At 48.2% G+C, this 23730-nt stretch overlaps 1 protein-coding gene across 1 annotated transcript in view; it reads right to left on the bottom strand.

Moving 5' to 3' along the window:
- KCNK1 (potassium two pore domain channel subfamily K member 1) overlaps positions 1–23730 on the bottom strand; it is a 51135-nt gene that overhangs the window by 5711 nt on the left and 21694 nt on the right. Inside the window, exon 2 of the mRNA XM_004281582.3 lies at positions 99–494. Coding sequence (XP_004281630.1) covers positions 99–494 — 396 coding nt within the window. The remainder of the gene's footprint in view (positions 1–98; positions 495–23730) is intronic.

Here is a 23730-nt window from a genome sequence, read left to right as displayed (position 1 = left end):
AGGGCTCTGATGAGCGGCTCTCCACGAGTGGGTGAGTGGAGCTTGGAACCGCCAACAGAGCCCCGGCGGGGGCAGAGTCCGTGAACCCCAATACTCACACGTGATCCCAATCTTGTAGAGCTCCCTGAATTTTTGATTATAGCCCTCTCCGGGAACATAATCCCCGAGGCCAATTGTGCTCAGGGAAATGAAGCAGAAGTAAAAGGATTCCAGGAAGTTCCAGTCATCCTCCAGGAGGGAGAACACCGCGGCCGGGATGAAGAAGAAGCAGGACACAGTGATCACACCGAGAAGGACAGCGTGGACGATGGCCACCGCCTGCTTGGAGAAGCCCCAGCGGACGTGGAAGTAGAGGACTGGCCTGCGGGTGACATGGATGGTGACACGCTGGACCACTGCCGTCAGGAACAGGAGGGTGAAAGGGATGCCGATGACCGAGTAGATGATGCAGAAGGCCTTGCCCCCGTCGGACAGGGGCACAGTGTGGCCATAACCTGAAAGGGGAAGAGGTGGAAAACACCTTGTAAATAACACACGCCTGCCGTCCAGCCGTCCTCCCCTCCCACCCAGGTGATGAGCCAGACGAAATTTACGTTGGTCCTTCAAAGGCTGTATCCCGTTACTGCAGTAAGATTCAGCAGTGGATGCCATATATTTGGGAAGTCCATCCCTCTGGGTCAGATCCACCCGGCTCTTCCCGACGCATCCAAGCCTGGCGCTGAGGTCATTGTTAGGCTGAAATAGAAGCTCTGTGTGCGGCGGAGCTAACACTTCGTCGTCTTAGGCCATCAGGGAAAATGCATGATAGGATGCCTCTGTGCCAGGAGGGTGTACCCCTCCCCACTCCGCTCCCCCCAACCCTCCCCAGGAGCCTCATTAGGACCCAAAGCCAGTACAGGCTTGCTCCGAAACACTAGAACCAGGCAGATGATGGTACAGTGGGAAGATGGGGGAAGACTCAGTGAGGATTACAGACATCAAGAAACAGGAAGATAAACGAAGATGAAAGCACACCGGGTCACAGGGCTGAGTGCTTCTTTTCAAATATTTTGTTCGATGATCTGGTTAAACGGCACATCCACAAACTGTTAACATTTTTTCCGCCTTGTCATTTCTGTAGGTTCCAAGATGCCATATAGTCCACAAAACAGACATAAAAAACCCCCACCCGTTAGGGTCAGTGGTCAAAACCTATGTCTCTGATTTTCCACTAGGTTTCAGTCATTCCCAAATCAAGCTAGTCAAGAGACTTCATCTGACAAATGGCTGCAAAAGAGAAGCCAACGGACTGTTTTTAAAATCTCACAAGCCCTGGGGCTTCCCTGGTGGCGCAGTGGTTGAGAGTCCGCCTGCCGATGCAGGGGACACGGGTTCGTGCCCCCATCAGGGAAGATCCCACATGCCGCGGAGCGGCTGGGCCCGCGAGGCATGGCCGCTGAGCCTGCACGTCCGGAGCCTGTGCTCCGCAATGGGAGAGGCCACAACAGTGAGAGGCCCACATACCGGAAAAAAATAAAAAATAAATCTCACAAGCCCTTCATCCTGAAAGGATGCCCATGTCTGAACAAGTCTGTCCAGGAAAAAGCCAACTAAATGCATTTTTTGGGGTGAAATCAGCTTCTGAAAAAAACCCCTCACTCATGGGGTTATTATTGAAAAGCGGCTTCAAAATCTGATTTCTAAAATATATCCTGCTTAGAAATAACTCTGAAAAACCTTCAGCTTCAGATCTCCTGATTCTCTGCTTTATACCAGTTTCCAGGGGTACGGGGGGCGGCCCAGGTCTATGTGGCCACCAAGAAGCTGCCCCGGTTACTCCTGTGCCTGGCCTCAGCACGACAGTCAAGGTGGTTTATCCCAGAAGGTTCTGAACGAATAGGGAGTCCCAGCAATCTACTGAAATTGTATCCACTTGAACATATCTCCACACCGTGCATTTTCTGTAAAGAGATGACAGAGCTCAGACGCTCAGAGGATTGAGAACCACCGTGCTGAGCATCGGGTCCTGAATCCATCTGGTCCTCGCACACCTGGCTGCTCCTGGAATGCTTCAGCTGATTCCGGGCGTGGTTAAAGAGGGAGATGAGTCAGTTAGGGTTTCCAGAGGGTAACATGAAGGATGGAGAAAGCTTGTCGAATTCTGTTCATGCAAAAAAAGGAAGCAGCAGAAATGTGAACGCTTCACTTTTGAGGAAAAAACATATTACAGAGGAATCAGACTTTATAAGTAAAGCAGCCCGTATCACAGAAGACAGGGGCCAATCAGAGCCATGCCAGGCATTAAGGAGGAAGGATTTTTTAATGGTCAGAGATCTGGAAACAGAATCTGATAATGGAATCTTATTTAACACAACAAAACCGACTGGAAAGTGATTCACAAATTTGGTAATGAGCCTCTGACCAAAAGTATCAGGAGACAACAGGGGAGCAAGCAGAGACTGTAAGGGATGGATTGACTTTGGCAGGAATTGTGTAGAGAAGACATAAGATTAGCTGAATTTGTTAGACTACGTAAAAGTCTTGAAGCCATGATTTTATTACTGTTTGGTAGCATTGCTATGAAGTATCTTCACTAAAAGTGTAACACACCTATTTCACATCGCCCACCTCTTCTGTAGCATCTGTTCCAATAAACTACATGATTTCAGTATTAGTAGAAAAAAATTAATTTCTAGTTTTAAAATACTTTAGGCTACAGTTTTTACTCTCCAATGATAATAGCTCTTTTTATTAGAATCTTAACTAAACTTCCATTTACTAAAATGTTATCTCCAAGCCATAGAGATAATCATTACAAGACTCTAGGATGGCTGTCTGCAGTAATGCTTTTTTTTTTTTTTTGGTCAGTAACGTGTTCCCACTAAGAGATTAAAAATCACTAAAGTGTAGATGCCTCTTGAAAGCCAGTTTCTCCTTCTGATGTTTGCATAAATAATTTTTGTTAGTGGAAAGTACACTGTAAAATTTATATCTCATCTGCAGTCTCTACACTTTCAGTGCTTTACTGAGTACACAGCAATTCTTTTGCAATGGACAGCTGAATGCACCAGACAGAAACCTTCAGTCCTAGTGAATTATAATGAAGCAGTGAATAATTTACTCAAGTTCAGTCAACTGACTCCCCAGATAAATCGCAAAGCAAAGCTCATATTTTTATCTCAGAACCACATTAACATCCTTTACAAACTAGGAAGGATTTAGCAGAATGTTAATACCTTACTTGTTTGGTGTTCCTTAAATTTTTCTAAGGCTATGCATATAATTTGGGGTCCAAAAGATTGAGCATGGCAAAGTCTACTGGAAAAATGAACTTCAAAAACTTAGGATCCAGGGACGTCCCTGGTGGCGCAGTGGTTAAGAATCCGCCTGCCAATGCAGGGGACACGGGTTCAATTCCTGGTCCAGGAAGATCCCACATGCCGCGGAGCAACAAAGCCCATGCGCCACAACTACTGAACCTGCGCTCTAGAGCCCGTGAGCCACAACTACTGAGCCTGCATGCCACAACTACTGAAGCCTGCGTGCCACAACTACTGAGCCCGCGAGCCATACTACTGAGCCCACGCGCCTAGAGCCCATGCTCCGCAACAAGAGAAGCCACCGCAATGAGAAGCCCACACATCACAACAAAGAGTAGCCCCTGCTCGCTGCAACTAGAGAAAGTCCGCACACAGCAACAAAGACCCAACGCAGCCAAACATAAATAAATAAATAATATAATATAATATAATAATATAATATATATGTATATTTAAAAAACAAAAACTTAGGATCCAGAGACGAAACTAGGATGTACAAATGTTCTTATAGAGTAGCCTCCTATCCCACGATTGCTGGGTTTTCTGTTCTGATTCTGCACCTGTAGGGCAGGAAGGAGGACATGTATCATGCGGGTGAGGGCGTAGGGGGCGCATCACACCGATGACAGTCTTCCAAGAAATCTGGCTTCCCCATCTGTCACTCTAACTAAACAGCCCTGACACGAGGCTAGCTAACATCCAATTTGGAGCCACGCCATGCTGGACACGGGCCTTCTAGTTTTTCTTGTATTTACATCCTCCTGAATGAGATCCAAGAGAACCTCTGTGGGCTCCTATTCCGTCCATTACAGCAAGTCACAAACATGCAATTTCTTCACATGTACATCATGATGCTTTTGAGAGAAGTGCCGCTCACCACTACCTCTTGTGGTGACCCTGCCCATATAAAAAAATACTCTTGGGAATTCCCTGGTAGTCCAGTGGTTAGCAGTCCAAGCTCTCACTGCTGAGGGTCCGGGTTCAATCCCTGGTTGGGGAACTAAAATCCCACAAGACATGTGGCACGGCCAAAAAAAAAAAACAAACCAACCTCTCATTTATTCATATTATTTAATATAACATGGTACAATGTATGCACACTCCATCTGGAATCCTTGCCTACAAATAAATACACAACTGCAGAGGCACCAGTCAAATGTGATAGGATGCCCTGTGGCCCAGAGGATGAGTTATATTCCAAAGAGGCTCACATAAACATCAGCTGAAAGTTTCCATCAAAACTGTATGTTGTAAAAAAATGATTCATTCTTCAATATGGAAAGTACATTTTCATTGGAAAACTTCACAGAATACTGATGAAAAGGTCCCTTGACCACCCACCTCCTCTTCAACTCCAGGTCTCCAGAGGTGACTGTTATGAGTCTGTAGCCAATAGTTCCTGAAATTTTTCAAAGCATTTAGCTCCATATACATAGATTTCCAGAAAAACACAGTGTTAGTTTGTTTCTATCATGAATAGTATACCGCATGTATGGCTGTTCTGCTACTGTTTTCTTTCTGATGATTCTGCTTCAACATGTAGTTTTTCACCGTTTGCTACCTGCTTATTGACCGTTTGTTCTACATTATCCAATCAAAAAGATTTAATTTTCTAATTTAAATTTTTCAGCGAGCAACCTGGCCAACTTTGGGATTCCTATTATGAATGCTTTCTTTTCTAAGCATTAACAACTTTCAGGGTTCATTTCCTGTCACTCTAAAACCATGTGCTTACAAATGAACTTATTTACAAAACAGAAATGAACTTATTTACGAATATCAAAAACAAACTTATGGTTACAAAAGAGGAAACGTGGTGGGGAGGGGAATAAATCAGGAGCTTAGGATTAACATACATACACTACTGTATATAAGACAGATAACCAACAAGGACCTACTGTAGAGCACAGGGAACTCTACTCAATATTCTGTGATAACCCATGTGAGAAAAGAATCTGAAAAAGAATGCACATATGTATATGTATAAACGAATCACTTTCGTTGTACACCTGAAACTAATACAACATTGTAAATCAACTAGACTCCAATAAAATTTTAAAATAAATAAAAAATAAAATATGTGTTCATTCATTTTACCCCTTACACTAGTCCTATGAATACTATCTAGTGCTAAGTGATCCCAACTGTTTCATTTCTATATGTTTTCTTTTCCCTCGCACTGTTTATTTTAATTTTTTAATCTCTTGAATGATGTTTTTTAGCTCTAGAGTTCAAATTACAATGATCTTTCCCTTTTTCCTTTTTCATATTTTTAGACCTTCTTCAATCTATTTTTTTTTTTTTTTTTTTTTTTTGCGGAGCACAAAAAAACTGTCGTGGTCTCTCCCGTTGCGGAGCACAGGCTCGGGACGCACAGGCTCAGTGGCCATGGCTCACGGGCCCAGCCGCTCTGCGGCATGTGGCATCTTCCCGGACCGGGGTGCGAACCCGCGTCCCCTGCATCGGCAGGCGGACTCTCAACCACTGCGCCACCAGGGAAGCCCCTCAATCTATTTTTAAGACATGTATCCCTATAATGTCTTCTCCCACCAGCCTCTCCCTATCCTCACAAGCCAAGATCACCTTACGAAGCCCTGCTTCATACAATCGAAATTATCAGAGGCGTAAATAAAAGTTGTGGAAACTTGGGCTTCCCTGGTGGCGCAGTGGTAGAGACAGGTAGAGACCTGTTCCCTCTGAAAGAGAATCAGCTCTTAATCTCTCTGTACCTTCCCCAGCACCAGCTTGCTCAAGTGGCCACCTACTGAGCACTGTCACTTAATCCCCTTGTTAGGTTACCAGAGGCGCAAGAGGGTAGCACGTGACCCAATAGCCAATATGAGATCATCACCAGATTAGTTCCTGTTTTCAGTATAGCTTTCCCAGGATTCCACGCAGCCCCATGTATTGTGGTCCCCCAGAAGGGAACAGACGAGGCAGGGTAAACAGGCTTAGGGCTGCCTAGTTGGAGTCATTTCAGGGGGCTCTGGCATGCAGGGGCTGGCCCTAGTTGTCTGGTACCCGGCCCTGGGGTAGTCCCCTGGTACGAGGGCGGCGGGCGAGTATCTCAGAGAGACAGCCCGATAAAGGAGGTGCTGGGGTGAGGGCTCTGGACTGGCTGGTTTGGATAGGAAAAGTACACCCACAGGCGGGCCCTTTACCATCTCGGGATTGGCTAAGCCTGGGAGGGGCAGTTCCTGCAGGATCAACAAGGCCCCAAGATTCCAGAGCATCACAATAAAAAGACACGTCATACAGAAGGAGAGCGAAACCAGAGCCTACCTCTAGGGAGGCACGCCCGTCGGGCTGGCCCAGAAGCAGTGCCAAGCCTGAGCTTATTCTAGCAACCAAACCAGGAAGAATCCAGCGTAGTGGATATGGGAATGGGGAGATGAGCTTGAGAGCATTTAGAAAAAGTCAGGGAATAAGGTCAATACATAATTACAATGACACTTCATGATACTTCAAATTCCTAGAACCTTCAAAGTATCCTCGGGACCTCCCGGGCAGTCCAGTGGTTACGACTCCGCACCTCCAATGCAGGGGACGTGGGTTCCACCCCTGGTCGGGGAACTAAGATCCCACGTGCCGCGCGGTACGGCCAAAAAAAAAAAACCCTCATATTTGGTCCTTGTTAACTCTGGTCTCCCCTGCAGACCTGGGAAGAGTGTTCCAAAGAGAAAATGAATGTAAAGCATTTGGTATGTTATGACCCAGGCATTTGCTTTTTAAGTGTCATTTCCTTTAATCTTCACATCAGCTCTTTGAGATAAGCATGCCAAGTCCCTATTTTACAGAAAAAGAGACACTGAGATTAGACCGTTTACCGAAGTTCTAAGAGCAAGCTCGTGGCAGAGGCAGGATTTGAACCGTGTGTTTACCAATCTTTTAAATCAGGCCACAGGGGCTGTGATGAGGGGTAACAGGGAAACACAGAGGAGCGATGATGGCTGACGACGTGGGCGATAAAAGCTGGAGAAATCCCTGTGTGTTCCCAAATCACGGAATACTCGGAGACAGATCAGACCTAAAGCAATGACCACAGGGCATGGCTAGCCTGTGCTGGGAGCTCCCAGAAACTCACCCTGCCCTGAGGGTCCGGGGCCCTGGGTGAGAGCTAGGCTATGATAAAAGAAATTTTCACATACTGAGATTTAGGGAGGTCGTTCTGGCTAATACAAGAGGTAACTTGAATTTTATGCTAACTAAAAATAGCCTGTTTGGGCTTCTCTGGTGGCACAGTGGTTAAGAATCCGCCTGCCAATGCAGGGGACACAGGTTGGAGCCCTCATCCAAAAATATCCCACATGATGCGGAGGAACTAAGCTCGTGCGCCACAACTACTGAGCCTGCGCTCTAGAGCCCACGAGCCACAACTACTGAGCCCGTGTGCCACAACTACTGAAGCCCGCGAGCCTAGAGCTCGTGCTCTGCAACAAGAGAAGCCACCGCAATGAGAAGCCCACGTGCTGCAACGAAGAGTAGCCCCCGCTTGCCGCAACTGGAGAAAGCTTGCGCACAGTAACGAAGACCCAACACAGCCAAAAATAAAATAAATAAAATAAAATAAATAAATAAAAAAAACCCAACCTGTTTGTGGCCTGTCAAATCTACATTGTACATCTGCTTTAATTTTTAAAGAAAAGGGCACACTGACCAGAAGTAAAGAATGTCCAGACAAAACACAAAGATTAAATGCCTCCCTTCCTGGGATACCAAGGCTGGGACTCCGTTGATGACAAGCCTGCCTTCGCAGGTGCTAAGGCTGTGCTGACTCGCTGTGCATGTGCTGGTCTGTTTCTTTTAAACCTTGAAGGAATGGATCCCTGACTTGTTTGACGTTCAAGATATAAAACTGTGTCAAAAACCATGCTTCTCTGGAGCAGTTTCTCAGAGTCATATGTGAAGCTGGCTCCCAGGCTATAGTCCTCAGATGGCTCAGGTAACACTCTTTTCTATTCTTATTATTGATTGTTTATTGATTTTTTTTCATCGACAGCTATCTAGGCAGCACACTGGCCTGTCCTGATTTTCCCCTGGACCTGAGACTTCTGCTTGGTCCAGTCTGTTTCTAATTCACTGTTTTTCTGGGGGGTTTTTGTTTTGTTTTTTTGTTTTGTTTTGTTTTTAAAGTATTTATTTATTTGGTTGTGCCAGGTCTTAGGTGCGGCACGCGGGCCCCTTAGGTGCGGCACGCGGGCTCCTTAGGTGCGGCACGCGGGCTCCTTAGGTGTGGCACGCGGGCTCCTTAGGTGCAGCACGCATGTGGGATCTAGTTCCCTGACCAGGGATGGAACCCGGGCCCCCGCATTGGGAGTGCAGAGTCTTATTATCCACTGTGCCACCAGGGAAGTCCCTGTTTCTAGTTCACTGCTGCCTTTGTTTGGGGTTACTCTCAGTATTTCTTTCCACCTCTGTTCCCCTTTGAGCTAATGCAGAAGAAATGTTCAGGTCACCCCTGGTCTACCTGGTCCCAATTCCACGAGAACAGGGATGAAAGGGTTCATACCCCCCCCCCCGATGAGTGCCATCCACACCAGCCTCTTGCAGACGTTACAGCCTGTTACAGAGGATGCTCTATGCCCACGGGCCCGGCATTCTCACCCCGGCTGCTGCTGCCGTGCGTGTGGCAGCACCCCGTCCCCGCTCCTTGTGTAGGGGTCAGCATACCTGTGCAGGCCCCCGCTCCCCCCGTGTGTCTGTCACACACAGACCTACCTTCCACCCCTGGGACCTCTGACGAAAGAGTTGGAATCCTGATCTAGAGCCTGATTGTTGTGCAAAACAGCGCGGCTGAGGAATCACACGTCATATTCTAGTCTGTCTTCTTGTGATTTCTTTTTCGTTTCCTCTCTCACCCATTCCTGACCACATCTTAGAAATGTCTGACAACAGGAAAACAATGAGAAGAAAAACTGAAGGAAGCAACAGAACAAGGGTCTAGTCCTTCCGAAAGCGCCAGTATTTTAAACAAGCTTTCTCGTCGTATTTCCTCCACCTGCCACTTCCCTCAGGTGCGCCTTTGGGTTTGACCTAATTATCCTGCAGCCACTACTTCCCTGAGGTCTAAAGTTCTAAGACTGTAAAGGCTTCCCAGTCATGCACTTTTAGAACAGGGTTTGAAAATTTATGCTGGTAGGCATTTTCCCCCGGGGCACGGATGCTGTGCAGACAATTTCAATTTCTTTTCCCCTAGGAACAGCAGGCACCTTGCCCTGTGGAAGACAGGGTAAAGGTGAAGGAAAAAGTGCTGGAGGACAGAAGAAGACACACCATATACTTGACCCTGAATCTCCAAGCCCCGCCATGCAGATAAGCAGCATAGCTCCTGTCTGGCCCCAAGCCTAAATCCAGGCTAGTAGTGGTCCTAAACTCTTGTCTGGTGTAAAGGGGTGGAGGGGCCCTGGATGCCTGCTGGACCAAACCACCCCTCGCTTTACAGAGACTCAAAGCAGTGACGTCCCAAGGTTTTCTGGCAGGAAAACACAGGTGTCTACTTCACCTTGGTGGAAAAGTCTCTATACCTTTGAAAGGTAGAGGTTCCTGGAATAAACTTTCTCTTTCTCTTCCATTGGACCTTAAAGACTCTGATGCTCTTGAACATTGAGAAAACAGGGAGGAAAGTGCAAACAAAAAAGTCCTTTGCGGGCTTCCCTGGTGGCGCAGTGGTTGAGAGTCCGCCTGCCGATGCAGGGGACGCGGGTTCGTGCCCCGGTCCAGGAGGATCCCACATGCTGCGGAGCGGCTGGGCCCGTGAGCCGTGGCCGCTGAGCCTGCGCGTCCAGAGCCTGTGCTCCGCAACAGGAGAGGCCACAACAGTGAGAGGCCCGCGTACCGCAAAAAAGTAAATTAATTAAAAAAAAAAAAAGTCCTTTGCAATACCACACGTGTAAACCAAAGATGGTGCTTAGGGAAACGGACCGAGGAATCTGACATCCTAAATTTGAATCCCGGCTTTGCTTCTGACTAGGTGCGTGACCCTGCAAAACTTTATGCCTTCATTTCCTCATCTGTCAAATATGAACAATACCTCCTACCTCTTGGAGGTGTGATTAGGATGACACCAAAGCATCCATGCACAGATGCTGGTACCCAGGAAGTTCAGAGCAAGTAAACTCTTCTGTGGATGCTGAAAACACTACCTGAACTCTCTCGACAATACGTACGCTCTTCCAGACTGGCCACTAGGCGTGCTAGTGAGAAGACGTCTGTATTCTCTCCTGTCCTCTGCCCACATTTTCATTTTCCCTCCATCCTTCAACACTCCTCCACCACACTGATGGGTAAAGCAGTCCCTGGTGACAGCGAAACACCTAACAACAGCACTCAGGGACAATCTGACACACAGGACTTTGTGGCCTCTCTGTAGCTGGGGACAACACTAACGACCCCCATCCCAACAGAAAAATCCAAAGGTTCCCTCTCAACGTCTCACTCCCTTCACTGTCAACGGCCCAGTAAGGCCCCATTCACCACAACCACGTTCTTATGGGTTGACCCCAGGAAATTCCAATGATTAAAGGTAGGTGAGACCCCTCCCACAAAGTTTCTCTACTAGGTGGTATGTTCTACAAAGAAAAGAGGCACTACATAGCCACACAACCTATGGTTAGCACAGGGAAGTTCAAGTTCTCTCTCCTTTAGGTACTGCAACAAGCAGTTACTTGAAAGGCTGGGCGGAGGCAGATACCACACTCTCTGGAAGCCAGATTTCTACCACCTTCTGGTCCAATCAGGTGACAGAATCCTCAGGATGCTTGGTGAAGTGGCAGAGCATTGAAGACGGCCGAGTCCTCGAGCTGGAATGCCATGGTGAAGGATATCCATTTGCTGGGTTCTAAAGGTTTTATACCCCCTCGTGCAAGAGGAGATGAAAAACACCTCTAGTCAACCTACGTAACTTGAATGAAAATCCATCCACGTTACCCATGAAAATACTTGTAGTAATCCTTATGCTAATTCATGGACTCTAGTCTATACTTAGGCCTTGCTGAGACCTCGGGAGAGCGGATTCCTAGTTACGGTCTCTCAAATGCTAACTAACTTCCCCTGGAGTACAGGTTCCTAATCAGGGAACTTCACATGCTAACTCCCTGCCTCTGGACTACAGACTAATTGATAGGAACGCCATCACACCATCGATATGGGAACACACAACACCTCTGTACTCCTCTCAGGGCCTGACGTGACTGACTTTTCCTTCTAGCAAATCTCACTTCTCTCGGCTCTGGGTCATGGCCCAGTCGGCACAGGACCTCCTTCAGGAACACCCGTGAGTGGGTCTTCCACAGGGTGAGGCTCGCCTTGCTGCCTTGGTCCCAGGGCAAAGCCACATGCATCCGTCAAGGGCACGTGCCTTGGTTACCGGAAGCCACTGAGGTCAGGGCCACGTCACCGCAGCATCGCTTAGCCGAAACTTACTAACCCAATACGCCAGGGAAAACTCAAAAGCGGGTGGGGGAGGTGTGTGGGATGGAGGAGATAAGAATGGGAAGATTCAGCGTGTTGACAGCTGGCTTGTGGGTACACGGAGGATCCGTTATGCAACTCTCTCTAATTCTGTCTATATTTGAAAATAACCTAGAAGGACAGACTTAAAAGTTAAGGCTTTGATGTGTGGATGTAAGAACAGTGTTCCATCTACGTAACAGCGAGGAGGACATTCTAGATTTTTCTTTACTCCTTGAAGTCCTGCTTTGGTACAGGGCAGTGCTGGAAGTTAGCACATGAAGAGGAGATCAATTAGGACACAGAGGTGTGGCACTCAGAGACATGAAGATACAAATGTGCTTTTTAAACTGTTACAGGGACTTCCCTGGTGGCCCAGTGGCTAAGACTCTGCGCTCCCAATGCAGGGGGCCCGGGTTTGATCCCTGATCAGGGGACTAGATCCCACATGCATGCCACAACTAAGAGTCCATGCTGCAACTAAGAGTCCGCATGCTGCAACTAAAGATCCTGCGTGCCACAACTAAGACCCAGTGCGGCCAAACAAATAAATGAATGAATTAAAATAACCGTGCTGGAATTATATATTTAAAAAAATAAATTGTTACAAGTCTGTAACAATTCCATAACCTCCTTGAACAGATGGCTTAACACCTCCCGTTGTGCTTTGAGAGCACAAACTCCCAGGCTGTAGGCAGCTCAGACGTGTGTGGGCCGGATGGATGGGGGGATGTCAATTCTGCAGCTTCCTCAGGAGAACTGCCGGGGGGCCCATGCACACCTGCTGTCTGCTCCTAGATGGGGGACACAGTTCTCAGGTCCATCTGCCAGCCTTGGGGCGGGGGGGGGGGGGGAGTTGCAGCGGTGCGGCCCAGGGAGCACCTCCTGTCCTGGCAACCCATCACTGATGAGCAGCGTTCCAGAAAATGCTATTTCTCTAAGGCTGAAGGAAGTGCACTCGGCTGCAACACGGCTCCCCACAAATGCTGGGCCTGACTTCACTCTCCTGTGAAACTCCCGGGGCAGGGGGACAGGATTCTTGGGGCGGGGGGGTGGCAAGCACTAGAGCGGAACAGAGGATTTGCAGCCAGAACCCAAAGGCAAGGCAGCCCTCCCGGCTCGGCATCGGGGGAGGGGGAGCCCTGAGGACAGAGCAGGGCAGAGGCAGGGGGGTGAGGGCGGTCCGGGTGGCGGGACTGCGGGGGGCGTGTAAAGGGCCAAGCTCTCCCAGCCACCCCGGTGGCTCAGGTGCCCTCCTCCCAAGGGACCCCCAGATGTGGACCTGGCTCTCCCCGGGGGGAAGCTGTGTCAGTCCTAAGTTCCAATTGATGTCTGCTGAGCCCTGAATGTGTTCCAGGCAGCGGGGTTTGACAACCTCATTTACATTCAGGTACGAAGTCATTCAACTAGAACCACCTTGCTCAAGAGAAACCACATAAAACTCACTGATCCCCCAGCCTGGGGAGAGGATCCCTCTGTAGCAAAGGCAGACTGAAAAGAAAAAGATTTACGTGAATGGAAACAGAGGCGCAGATGACACACCCACTTATAAAGCTGACACCTTAATAAGGGGATTCGGGTACCACATTCCCAAAGATGAAACACTGGGCTCAAAAGAGTCACTTTGAATAGAATTTTCTAGCTCACAGATATGCCGGATTTTAAGCGGGGAAAGGAGAAGGAACAGGTCCGTCAGAGGCCTCCCTCACTGGTCCAGGTTTGCTGGGAAGATCTGTGGACCCAGACGCACTTCCTTCTACTGGTTCAATATGACCTCCATCTAAACCACTGTGTTGAAACAGGTCTGTCTCCTCCAGGTCACCAATGGCTTCCATCTCGTGAAATCCCCCCAATAGTTCTATTCTCACGTTTCTCAACTTCTAAGCGCCATTTGACCAAGCTGACGGCCCCCTTGAAACAGTTTCTTCCCTTGGCTTCTCCCTCTCATTCGCTGTCTCCCGGCTCACAGGCCCTTCTCAGGGTCCTTCACTGGTCCTTCCTCCGTGGTGAGCGTACCAGACTCGAGCCCTCCAGGACTCCCCCCTCATACCCTGTCTACACTCACTGCCAACCCCAGACGACAGCCACCTGGAAGCAGAGGGGGATCAGAGTCGAGCCTGCTTGTGACCCAACAACAGCGTCACATCTTTGAGGCAGCTCTGCCTTGGATGATCGCATCCAGACTCGAGGCTTTAAGTACCCTTTTACGCCTGTGGTTCTTCAACCTGGCTGTGCATCAGCTTCACCTGGGGGCTCTTAAACACCTTAGAGATGTCACTTCAACTGGTCCGGGATGAAGGGCAGATGCTGGTACATATATATACATATATATATATATATTTTAGAAGATGTTGGGGATAGGAGTTTATTAATTTATTTATTTTAGTTGTGTTGGGTCTTTGTTTCTGTGCGAGGGCTTTCTCTAGTTGCGGCAAGCAGGGGGCCATTCTTCATTGCGGTGCGCGGGCCTCTCACTATCGCGGCCTCTCTTGTTGCGGAGCACAGGCTCCAGGTGCGCAGGCTCAGTAGTTGTCGCTCATGGGCCTAGTTGCTCCGCGGCATGTGGGATCCTCCCAGACCAGGGCTTGAACCCGTGTCCCCTGCATCGGCAGGCGGACTCTCAACCACTGCGCCACCAGGGAAGCCCTGGTATATATTTTTAAGCTCCCCAAGAGACTCCAACATACAGCTAGGATTGAGGACCACTGATCTATATACTACAGTGATGGCTCCCAAATTTACTTGTCTTGTTTTCTAAGCTTTCAATTTATGCCTAACATCCTATTCAAAATCCTGTCTTGGATGTGATACAGGCATCTCAAAATTAATGTGTCCACAAAAGATGTCTCGATTATGACATACTTAGGGGACCACCTCTGCCCTCATCATCACCCCTCACCCGGAAAGCCTCAGCCCAAATCTGCCCCTTCCCTAGCCTAGTCTTCCTCGTTTCAGGAAACAGTACTGGCATCTGGTTCATTCTTCAGGCCAAACACCAAGGCGATTTTTAAAAAATTCTTCTTTCCCTTCTCCGCAACCTCTGATCGATCAGCAAATCCTATTGGTTTCACTTCCAAAATATGTTCTAAAGCAGATCACTTTTCATCATTCTCCCTGCTGCTGGATTCATGGCCCATGGTTTTTCTCCTGCGTCCCTTCCCCACTTCCCCTCACGATTCCACTCCCCCAGCCGCTGATGTGTGCCAAAGCTATAAGACACTTGCGTTAGCGCCCTGTAGCTGCCTTGAGAAGCCGACTTGGCAGCTGAAGTGTATCTTCTCCCGGTTCTGGGGGCCAGGGGTCTGAAATCAAGATGTTGGCAGGGCCGCACTGCCTGCAAAGGCTCTGGGGGAGGATCCTCCGTGCTCTCCCAGCTTCTGGTGGCTCCAGGCCTCCAGGAAGGTGGTTTCCTTGGCTTGTGGCCGCATCACTACATGTCTAACTCCACCTCCACCTGGCCTTCTCTCTGCATCGTCTCCTTTTCTGTCTCGTATCACGACATCTGTTACAGCATTCAGGGCCCATACGGACGACCTCACCTCGAGATCTTTAACTCAGCTACATCTGCAAGGACCCTCTTTACAAATAACATCACAGGATCCAGGGTTAGGACCTGAACATAAACTGGGGGCGCGCGGGGGGCACCATTCCACCCACTTCAATACTATAAGGTTAGCTTTTTTTTTTTTTTTTTTTTTTTGTGGTACGTGGGCCTCTCACTGTTGTGGCCTCTCCCGTTGCGGAGCACAGGCTCCGGACGCGCAGGCTCAGCGGCCATGGCTCATGGGCCCAGCCGCTCTGCGGCATGTGGGATCTCCCGGACCGGGGCACGAAGCCGTGTCCCCTGCATCGGTAGGCGGACTCTCAACCGCTGCGCCACCAGGGAAGTCCTGCTTTTTTAAAAAAAAAACAAAACTACTTCTCAGACAGCTCTGCTAAACCCAACAGCGGTACAGAAGGCTGACAGATTACAGGGAGCACTTCCTTTTTTTTTTCTTTTTTTAATTAATTAATAAATGAATTTATGTTTTTGGCTGCGTTGTGTCTCCATTGCTGCGTGCGGGCTTTCTCTAGTGAGGTGAGTGGAGGCTACCCTTCATTGCGGTGTGCGGGCTTCTCATTGCGGTAGCTTCTCTTGTTGCGGAGCACGGCCTCTAGGCGCACGGGCTTCAGTAGTTGTGGCACACAGGCTCAGTAGTTGCGGCTCACGGGCTCTAGAGTGCAGGCTCAGTAGTTGTGGCGCACGGGCTTAGTTGCTCTGTGGCATGTGGGATCTTCCTGGACCGGGGCTCGAACCCGTGTCCCCTGCACTGGCAGGTGAATTCTCTTTTTTTTAATATGAATTTTTTTTTGAATTTTATTTTTTACCCAGCAGGTTCTTATTAGTTATCTACTTTATACATATTGGTGTATATATGTCAGCCCCAATCTCCCAATTTATCCCACCCCGCCACTTTCCCCCCTTGGTGGCCATACATTTGTTCTCTACGGCAGGCAGATTCTTAACCACTGCGCCACCAGGGGAGTCCCTAACGTCATGTTTGAATAATGAAAATCGTATCACATCACCCCTTGGATTAGAATCCTCTAATGACTTTTCACTGCAAGTACTGGAAATAGAACACAATCTTTAATTCCTTGCTATAGCTTATTGGACTCTGAAGATCTGGCCCCTGGCTACTCCTCTGCCCAAACTTCCTGCTACTACCCCCCTCATATACCACTCTCTGGAAAACACCGGCCTCTTGTCTCTTCTTCCAAAAGTTTGAGCTCCGTCCCAGGAGTGGCTCCTTTTCTTCATTCAGGTCTCAGAACAATATCACTGCCTGAGAGAGGGCTCCAGGGCACCCTCTCGAAAGTGGTCCCATCCCCTCCATCACTCTGAAGCCACTACCCCATCTCAGTTTCCTGTCTCACACCAAACACCACCTTACTTAGTTACATACTAAGATGTCTTGTTGACTGTTCCATGCCCAAGTGCCCAGAAGAGCCGCTTGGTCAGTAGGGTGCACTGCATAACTGTTTGTGGACTATATGGATTAGTAGGGTATCTGTTTAAGAAGCACCGTGAACGCCCCTGAGATGGGTGGCAGTTTTATTGTCAAGACACGTGAACTTCGAAAACTCCTTTGGGATTGTGGCAGCACAGCTGATTCTGTCTTATTTACGCTTTCCCTCCAGAGTCCAAATGGTCTACACTGAGCGTGGCACGGGGGAGAGGTGAACTCAGATGACGCCGGGTCCGGAGATGGTGGGAGCTGTGGTGTATACGGATTCAGCCACATCACGCCATGCCATAACGGGGGTGACGTGCGGCCAAGCAGAAGCGGCCAAAGGCCCCATGGACAGCCCACACCCAGCTGAGAAGTTCAGGTCTCCACACCTCCTCCTCTGACCTCTGTAAACAGGGAATGACAGGGTATCACAGTCCGAGGACTCGATAAGGAAAGAGAACCACAGCAAGGGCGGAAGTGCAGTAGCTGAAGGGGACTCACTCTGGGGCAAGTGTCTACTAATAGCTCATCAGAGAAAATCTTATCCTCTAGAAGGAAATGTCAAACTATAAAGTCCTAAGTTGCCATGAATTCCATCACCATGCAGTGAGTTAGAGTGGGCCACCCTCTTACCCTGGACTCCACCCAGACATTTTATTTCAACTGGTACCTACAATGCTCCCCCAAGAATCCCCTAATTTATATATACCCCAACCGCCCAGTTCTCCCATCAAACCCCGTCCTCCGTTCCCAACCACCTAGAGGCGAATGTACCATAACCAGCTCTAACCCAGCAAATCTACGAAGGAAACCGAAAGCTCACCCCTCAAACCAGATGGGACACTGGCTCCCCTGTCCACCCGCCGGCTGCCTGGGAAGGATCCCCAACTCGCCCTGCCTCACCACCACAGTGCAAGGGCGCACCGCGAGCCCCTGACTGCGGTAGAATCGCCCCTGCCGCCTCCTTTTTCTCCGTCATCGCTGCGCTGTTACGGTTGAGGATGTTATCATCCCTCCTCTGTACCCAGAGGAGCTACCCGCTCTTCTCCCACTCTGCCCATCCCCCGCGCCACCATTTCTCACTGCAAAAGGTTAAGATTCAGACCCCCAGGTGAACGCTTAGTGCCCGTCGGGTCGGCCTCACGGCCTGCTCAGGGCTGATCAGAGAGAACCGGGAGATGCTGCCGGAAGAACACACCCTGCCCTTCACGCTTACACGATTTCACACGCACTGCTCCCTTTCGTCTTTCTGGCCTGTCCCCGAGCCCCCGCAGCATCGCCGTGACAGCCCCCAAGGCACGTAGCCCCCTTCCCCCTCGCCTGTCGCTACCAGAGGCGGGCACAGCCACCTGGTTCCTGCCCTCGTCACCCCGCAAGCCAGGAGTGACCACACGTGCATAGCGCGGGATAATCAGCTGTCCCTGGAAATGGCCTGGAGGGGAGCTGGTCTGGGGAACCTTTGTTTCTTCCCACTTTATCACCAACAGCATGCGGGGAGCAGAGGGGCCATCCTGCGATGCTGAGGGCCTGGCCCGAGGGGAGGGGGCGGCAGGCAGGACGCTGCACAACACAGCTGCCAGCTAGACCAACGCCTGCAACCGCTCCCCAGCGGACGGTATAACGGGAGAAGAATCAACCCCCCCCCCCCCCCGCACCAGTTTAAGCCACTATAGATCGGGATTTTTCTTTACCGCAGCTGAAAGCAATGTTCATTGGTACAGTCACTTGTATTATGGTGATCATTTACATGCTTCTCTAAGATACGTTTGATTCTTCTAACTCTGAAACCCTAGCACAGGGCCTTGCATATGGCGAGCTGATGAAGGCTATAAAACCCAGAAAGTGGGGGCTTCCCTGGTGGCGCAGTGGTTAAGAGTCCGCCTGCCGATGCAGAGGACACGGGTTCGTGCCCCGGTCCGGGAAGATCCCACATGCCACGGAGCTGCTGGGCCCGTGAGCCATGGCCGCTGGGCCTGCGCGTCCGGAGCCTGCGCTCCGCAACGGGAGAGGCCACAACGGTGAGAGGCCCGCGTACTGTCAACAAAACAAAACAAAACCCAGAAAGTGTTGCCTGTGAGGAAAGCAGCCCTAAGAGGCTGTCCAGGCAGACACGAGACGTACCTGACATTTATGCTCCACATCTTCCCAGAAAACCACCTCTTTTGGAACAATTTACAAGGGTACTTTAAGAGACTGAAAATACATATGTAGAGAACAGACTTGTGATCGCCGAGGTGGAAGGTGGATGGGCGAGGGATGGAATGGGAGTCTGGGATTAGCAGAGGCAAACTATTATACATAGGCTGGATAAACAAGGTCCTACTGTAGAGCACAGGGAACGATTCAATATCCTGTGATAAACCGTAATGGAAAAGAATCTGAAAAAGAATGTATACATATATATGTATAACTGAATCACTTTGCCGCACAGCAGAAATTAACACAACTTTGTAAATCAACTACACTTCAATAAAGTAAATTTTAAAAAAAACCACAAATGTAAACTGTTGCCAGATTTCCACCATAGGGATATTAGTTCACTTGATAAGAAAACAACTATTGGAGCCAAGTTATTTTACCATTGACACCCAACTGTAATTAATTACCTTCAAGTCTGTTTTGTTTTTCAACGGAGATGAAATGAGAAATATAATGAGTCTGCTGAATTCAAGCTCATCACTAGGTCAAAAGCCAGGCTGGGCTTCCAGACAGTTCCTGAGAGTTCAGCACTGAGAATTCCAACTGCCCCTTTATTACTCACCTGCCTACCTGCAGTAAATCAGGCTCAGAGTTAAGCCCACACTGACAGCAATATCGCACAATGACTATTTCTTATGTTTCCTTGCCTTTTCAAAACTACTCATGGTGCCAAAAAAGTTCTATTTTATCAGAGGAGTACACTTCCAATGTATTCAAATGTTACCAAAAATGTTTAACTCTTCAAACCAGTATCATATGTTTTTTTCTCCCTGTTGCTTCCTATGCACCTGGGGTATGTCTTTCTATTTGGACAAGAGAATTCTCATCTCAGATCTCTTTTTGGATATAAAGTTTATAGTTCCCTTTGAAAATCCTCATTGAAAAAATGAGAATAGTGAAGTCATCGCAGGACCCACTCCCTACCCACACCGTGCTCAATTGCTAATCAGTTTCTTTCCTGTTCACCCCAAAGCCCCAGGTTAGCAGATGCAGAGAGCCAGAATGAGGCAAGGGGAGAGCCCCAGAGGATTGCATCGGGTGAGTGTGACCTGGAGAAAGGAACAAGCATTCAGTACTTTTGAGGAAGGAGTTTTCAGGATAAAAGTCAGGAGTACAAAACTAAAACCCAAACCACAGTCAAGTACACATGTGAACAAACTGAGACAGGCTGGTACCTGGGACCTGGCACCCTTTGCTGCAGTGCTTGTAGCTGGCTAAAGGTCTCTCCTCCAGCAACAGAATACAAAGAAACTTTAAGGGACTAAAAATAACTGCATGCACAAGCAATTGGGACAAATTATGGACAACAAGATACAAAAAGACCAAAAACCCAACTGCCACTTCTGAAGAGCCGGGAGCAAAAGCAAGGGGGTCAGGGGCAAAAGCGGGGTACTGTTCATGCACCGTGCACACAACACCACCTAAGCAGTGGGCAAACCACCTAAGCTACCCCTCCGGCCGACCTTTGGACCTGCCCCTACCCTCACCCCATATAAGGGACAAGGTCCCCCACCCTGAGGGAAGCAAGCAACAGAAACTGTTACTTGTTTTCACTCCCCAGCTGCTGCAGCAAGGGCCCCAATAAAGCCTTGCCTGAATTTCTTGTCTGGCTTCTTATCAATTTCTATTGATTAAGGAAGGCCAAGAACCCTGGTCAGTAATAAGACCCCAATGCCAAGTTCATGAGATGACTGACTGCCTCCAGGTTGTTTTTATAAACACCGGACAGCCTAAAGAGCACTGATTCTCCCCCCAGGATATTAATGGGGAAAGGATCAAGTATTTGACACAAACACACAGGGAATGTTCAATGCTTTGTCAGATTCTTCTATTTTAAATATCCTAGGCAAATAAACGAGAAGGAAGCTTGGTGGTGAAAAGGGCGGTATCTCTTATGGGAGAGAGAGAGATTCAACCAGGCAACATAAACGTTGGAAAATCAACCCCTCTCATAAATGTTGATAGCTCAGAAAATCAGGAATGTGCTTTGGTTGTGATGTTCGGGTCTATATGACACACCTATTAGGGATCAAACACTTAGAGATGCTGCAGGTTCTTCAAAGAAACATAGAACCAGCTCCATGCTCCTCTTGTCTTATGAAAAATATAGTTGTGGAAACAAAAAGAGAACATTCTTAAAAAGGCAGAACAGTGCATTATTAGGGGCTAAGTGCGTGGTTAGAAATGCTCTCTATAAAAAAAGAGGTGGGCAAGCACGATGTGAAGGCAGTGTCAGCCCTTTCTTTGATCTGGGTCCTGATTTAGGGTCATACGGATGAAAAACTCAAATCCTATACATTCACCTCTTCTTTTGGTGCTTCCGGACGGGAGCCTAACCGCAAGCCAACAGTCATGGGTGAATATACACATGGGTGCAAAAACATGAAGACTTTTGTTTGAAGACTTTGGTCAGTGGAAACTAATCATCACTGGCCTTATGTTTTGTTTCCCCAAAAAGTGACTGGTATCATTTGTTTTGTGGGCAGTTACCCTTAGGGAGCAGGAAAACGTATCTGCCGCTTCTGTGGACCCACGTGCTACCCCACAGAGCCAGACGTAGGAAGGACAAGCTGCTTAGTAGAACCACATGAATTCTTCCCTTTCTAAAAATATTACTTTCTGGCATAAAACACTTTCCCGAGTGTGGCTCAACTTATCACACAGCCCAGCGATGCAGAGCTGGGATATTCAGCACGTCCTGCTTCCCACCAGGTGGGTCCCCAGAGCTCGCACCTGCGCAGTAGGGCGGCTCAGCCACAAAGAGCTCAGTGTGTCCCAGAGAAGAGGCTGGGAGGCTGGCGGTCTCCACGCCCTGCTGCGCTGCAGCCTCCAGGATCTGTCACCACTTCACAACGCTGCACAGCAGAGCTCCTTCTGCAGTGCTTCAGTCCATCTGTCTTAGGAAACATTCTCACTTCTACAAAACCATCATTTCCTGAGCGGATTTCTTTTTTGGAAACATCATTAAATAAAAACACAAAAAGAGAAAACAGTCACTGTTTCTTCTTTTCCTAACCCACGTCTTTGTATGACATCATTAAAGAGAAGCAGTGAGCCCCCTGTTTAGGGAGGGCACATTGTAGAGTCAGGGGAAGTAGAGGCACATGGGGTCCCCCCCACTTTTAAGCATCTCAGATCGGACACTAACTTGGCTTTGTTTTACCGTTTAAGACAGAAAGAGTGACTATCCAAACCAGCGTTTTATTAACTTTAAAAGTCAACGCTCCTTTTGGATAAATGAAACAAGGACAAGAAATCCATCATGGGGTGGGGTCCCGCTTCTCACTGGCAGGGGAGGGGAGGGATAACCCTTTATGTTTTTCCACAGCCCAGAACATTCTCTCAAATGTTAATTTCTGTAATTGGCACTGTAATAGAGAAGAACAAATCTGACTCCATATTGGATCTGTTTCTTTTACTTTAACGTTTGTATTCTATTGCTTTTGCTACAAGTTAAGAATGTTGCCTGTAGCCTGAAATATAGCCCATTCTCAAGGCTGTGACCTTTAAAGGTATAGCACTTTTCCATTCATATAGAGATAAAAAGTTGCAGAACAGAGAATAACATTTGTCTTGTTGGAGGTTTATAGGAACACCATGGCCTGACCTACGTGGACAGATGCAATAACAAAGGATTCCAACACCAAGGAGTCTGCAACAACCAGCCACACCCCCTCCCCCCTTTAGTATAAAAGAAGCCTGAATTCTAATTCAGGTAAGATGGTTCTTTGGGACATTAGTCCACCTTCTTATCCATCTGCTGGAGATTCCAATAAAGTGGCTATTCATTGCCCCAGCAACTAGTCTCTCAATTTATTGGCCTTTCGTGCAGCAAGCAGTCTGAGCTTGGACTCAGTAACAGCATGGTAAATAATAAATATAAAATATAATACTTAGTATTCAAACTACATATCCCTCTCCCCACATAGCCATTGAGAATCTCTGCTCTGAAAGGCCTTAATTGCTGTTTCTAATCAGTCCAATAAATAGAACCATTTAAAATATAAAATGAGGGACTTACCTGGTGGTCCAGTGATTAAGAACCTGCCTTCCAGTGCAGGGGATGCAGGTTTGATCCCTGGCCAGGGAACTAAGAGCCCACATGCCGCAAGGCAACTAAGCCCACATACCGCAACTACTGAGCCCGCACACTCTAGAGCCCGCGTGCTGCAACTAGAGAGCCCGCGCCACAACTAGAGAGAAGGCTGCGCACCACAGCGAAAGTTCCCACATGCCGCAATGAAGATCCCGCGTGCCGTAACTAAGCCCCGACACAGCCAAATACATACATACGTACATAAATAGATAAATAAATAAAATAAAATGTAAAATGAGCTTCCTGCTCCTCAAATGACCAAATTGTATTTACTTTTAGTCCAGAGTTTCCCAAAACAATATTACATTCTAACCATTCCACTGTATCAAAAAAGCAGACTTTCCATTGTACAGGTTTTGTACAGGTGAAATCTCATCACTGGTCAGCCCTGGGAAATACACCACAGTCAGAAAGATTCCGCTGAAAGCTTGGTAATTCTGTGTTTATGAAAAGATAAACAAGCACTGGCAAATGGAAATTTTAATATGAGTGAGCTGAGGGGCTAGCTTGAAAGAGATGATGGTGAAAACTGAGAGATGGGCAGAAAAACTGGTTAAGTGTATCGGTGAGTTTTTAAGCCCTTTTGTTTCAAATTCTCCTTACATTTTCATCCCACTGAGCAAACAGAAGCCAACAGAAAAGACTTCCCACAAGAACCCAGCAGCACATCTCCCCACCCGTGAAAATTACCACC

The sequence above is a fragment of the Orcinus orca genome, chromosome 14 (genome assembly GCF_937001465.1).
Source record: "Orcinus orca chromosome 14, mOrcOrc1.1, whole genome shotgun sequence".
NCBI lineage: Eukaryota > Metazoa > Chordata > Mammalia > Artiodactyla > Delphinidae > Orcinus > Orcinus orca.
This window is presented reverse-complemented; position numbering and strand designations above follow the sequence as displayed.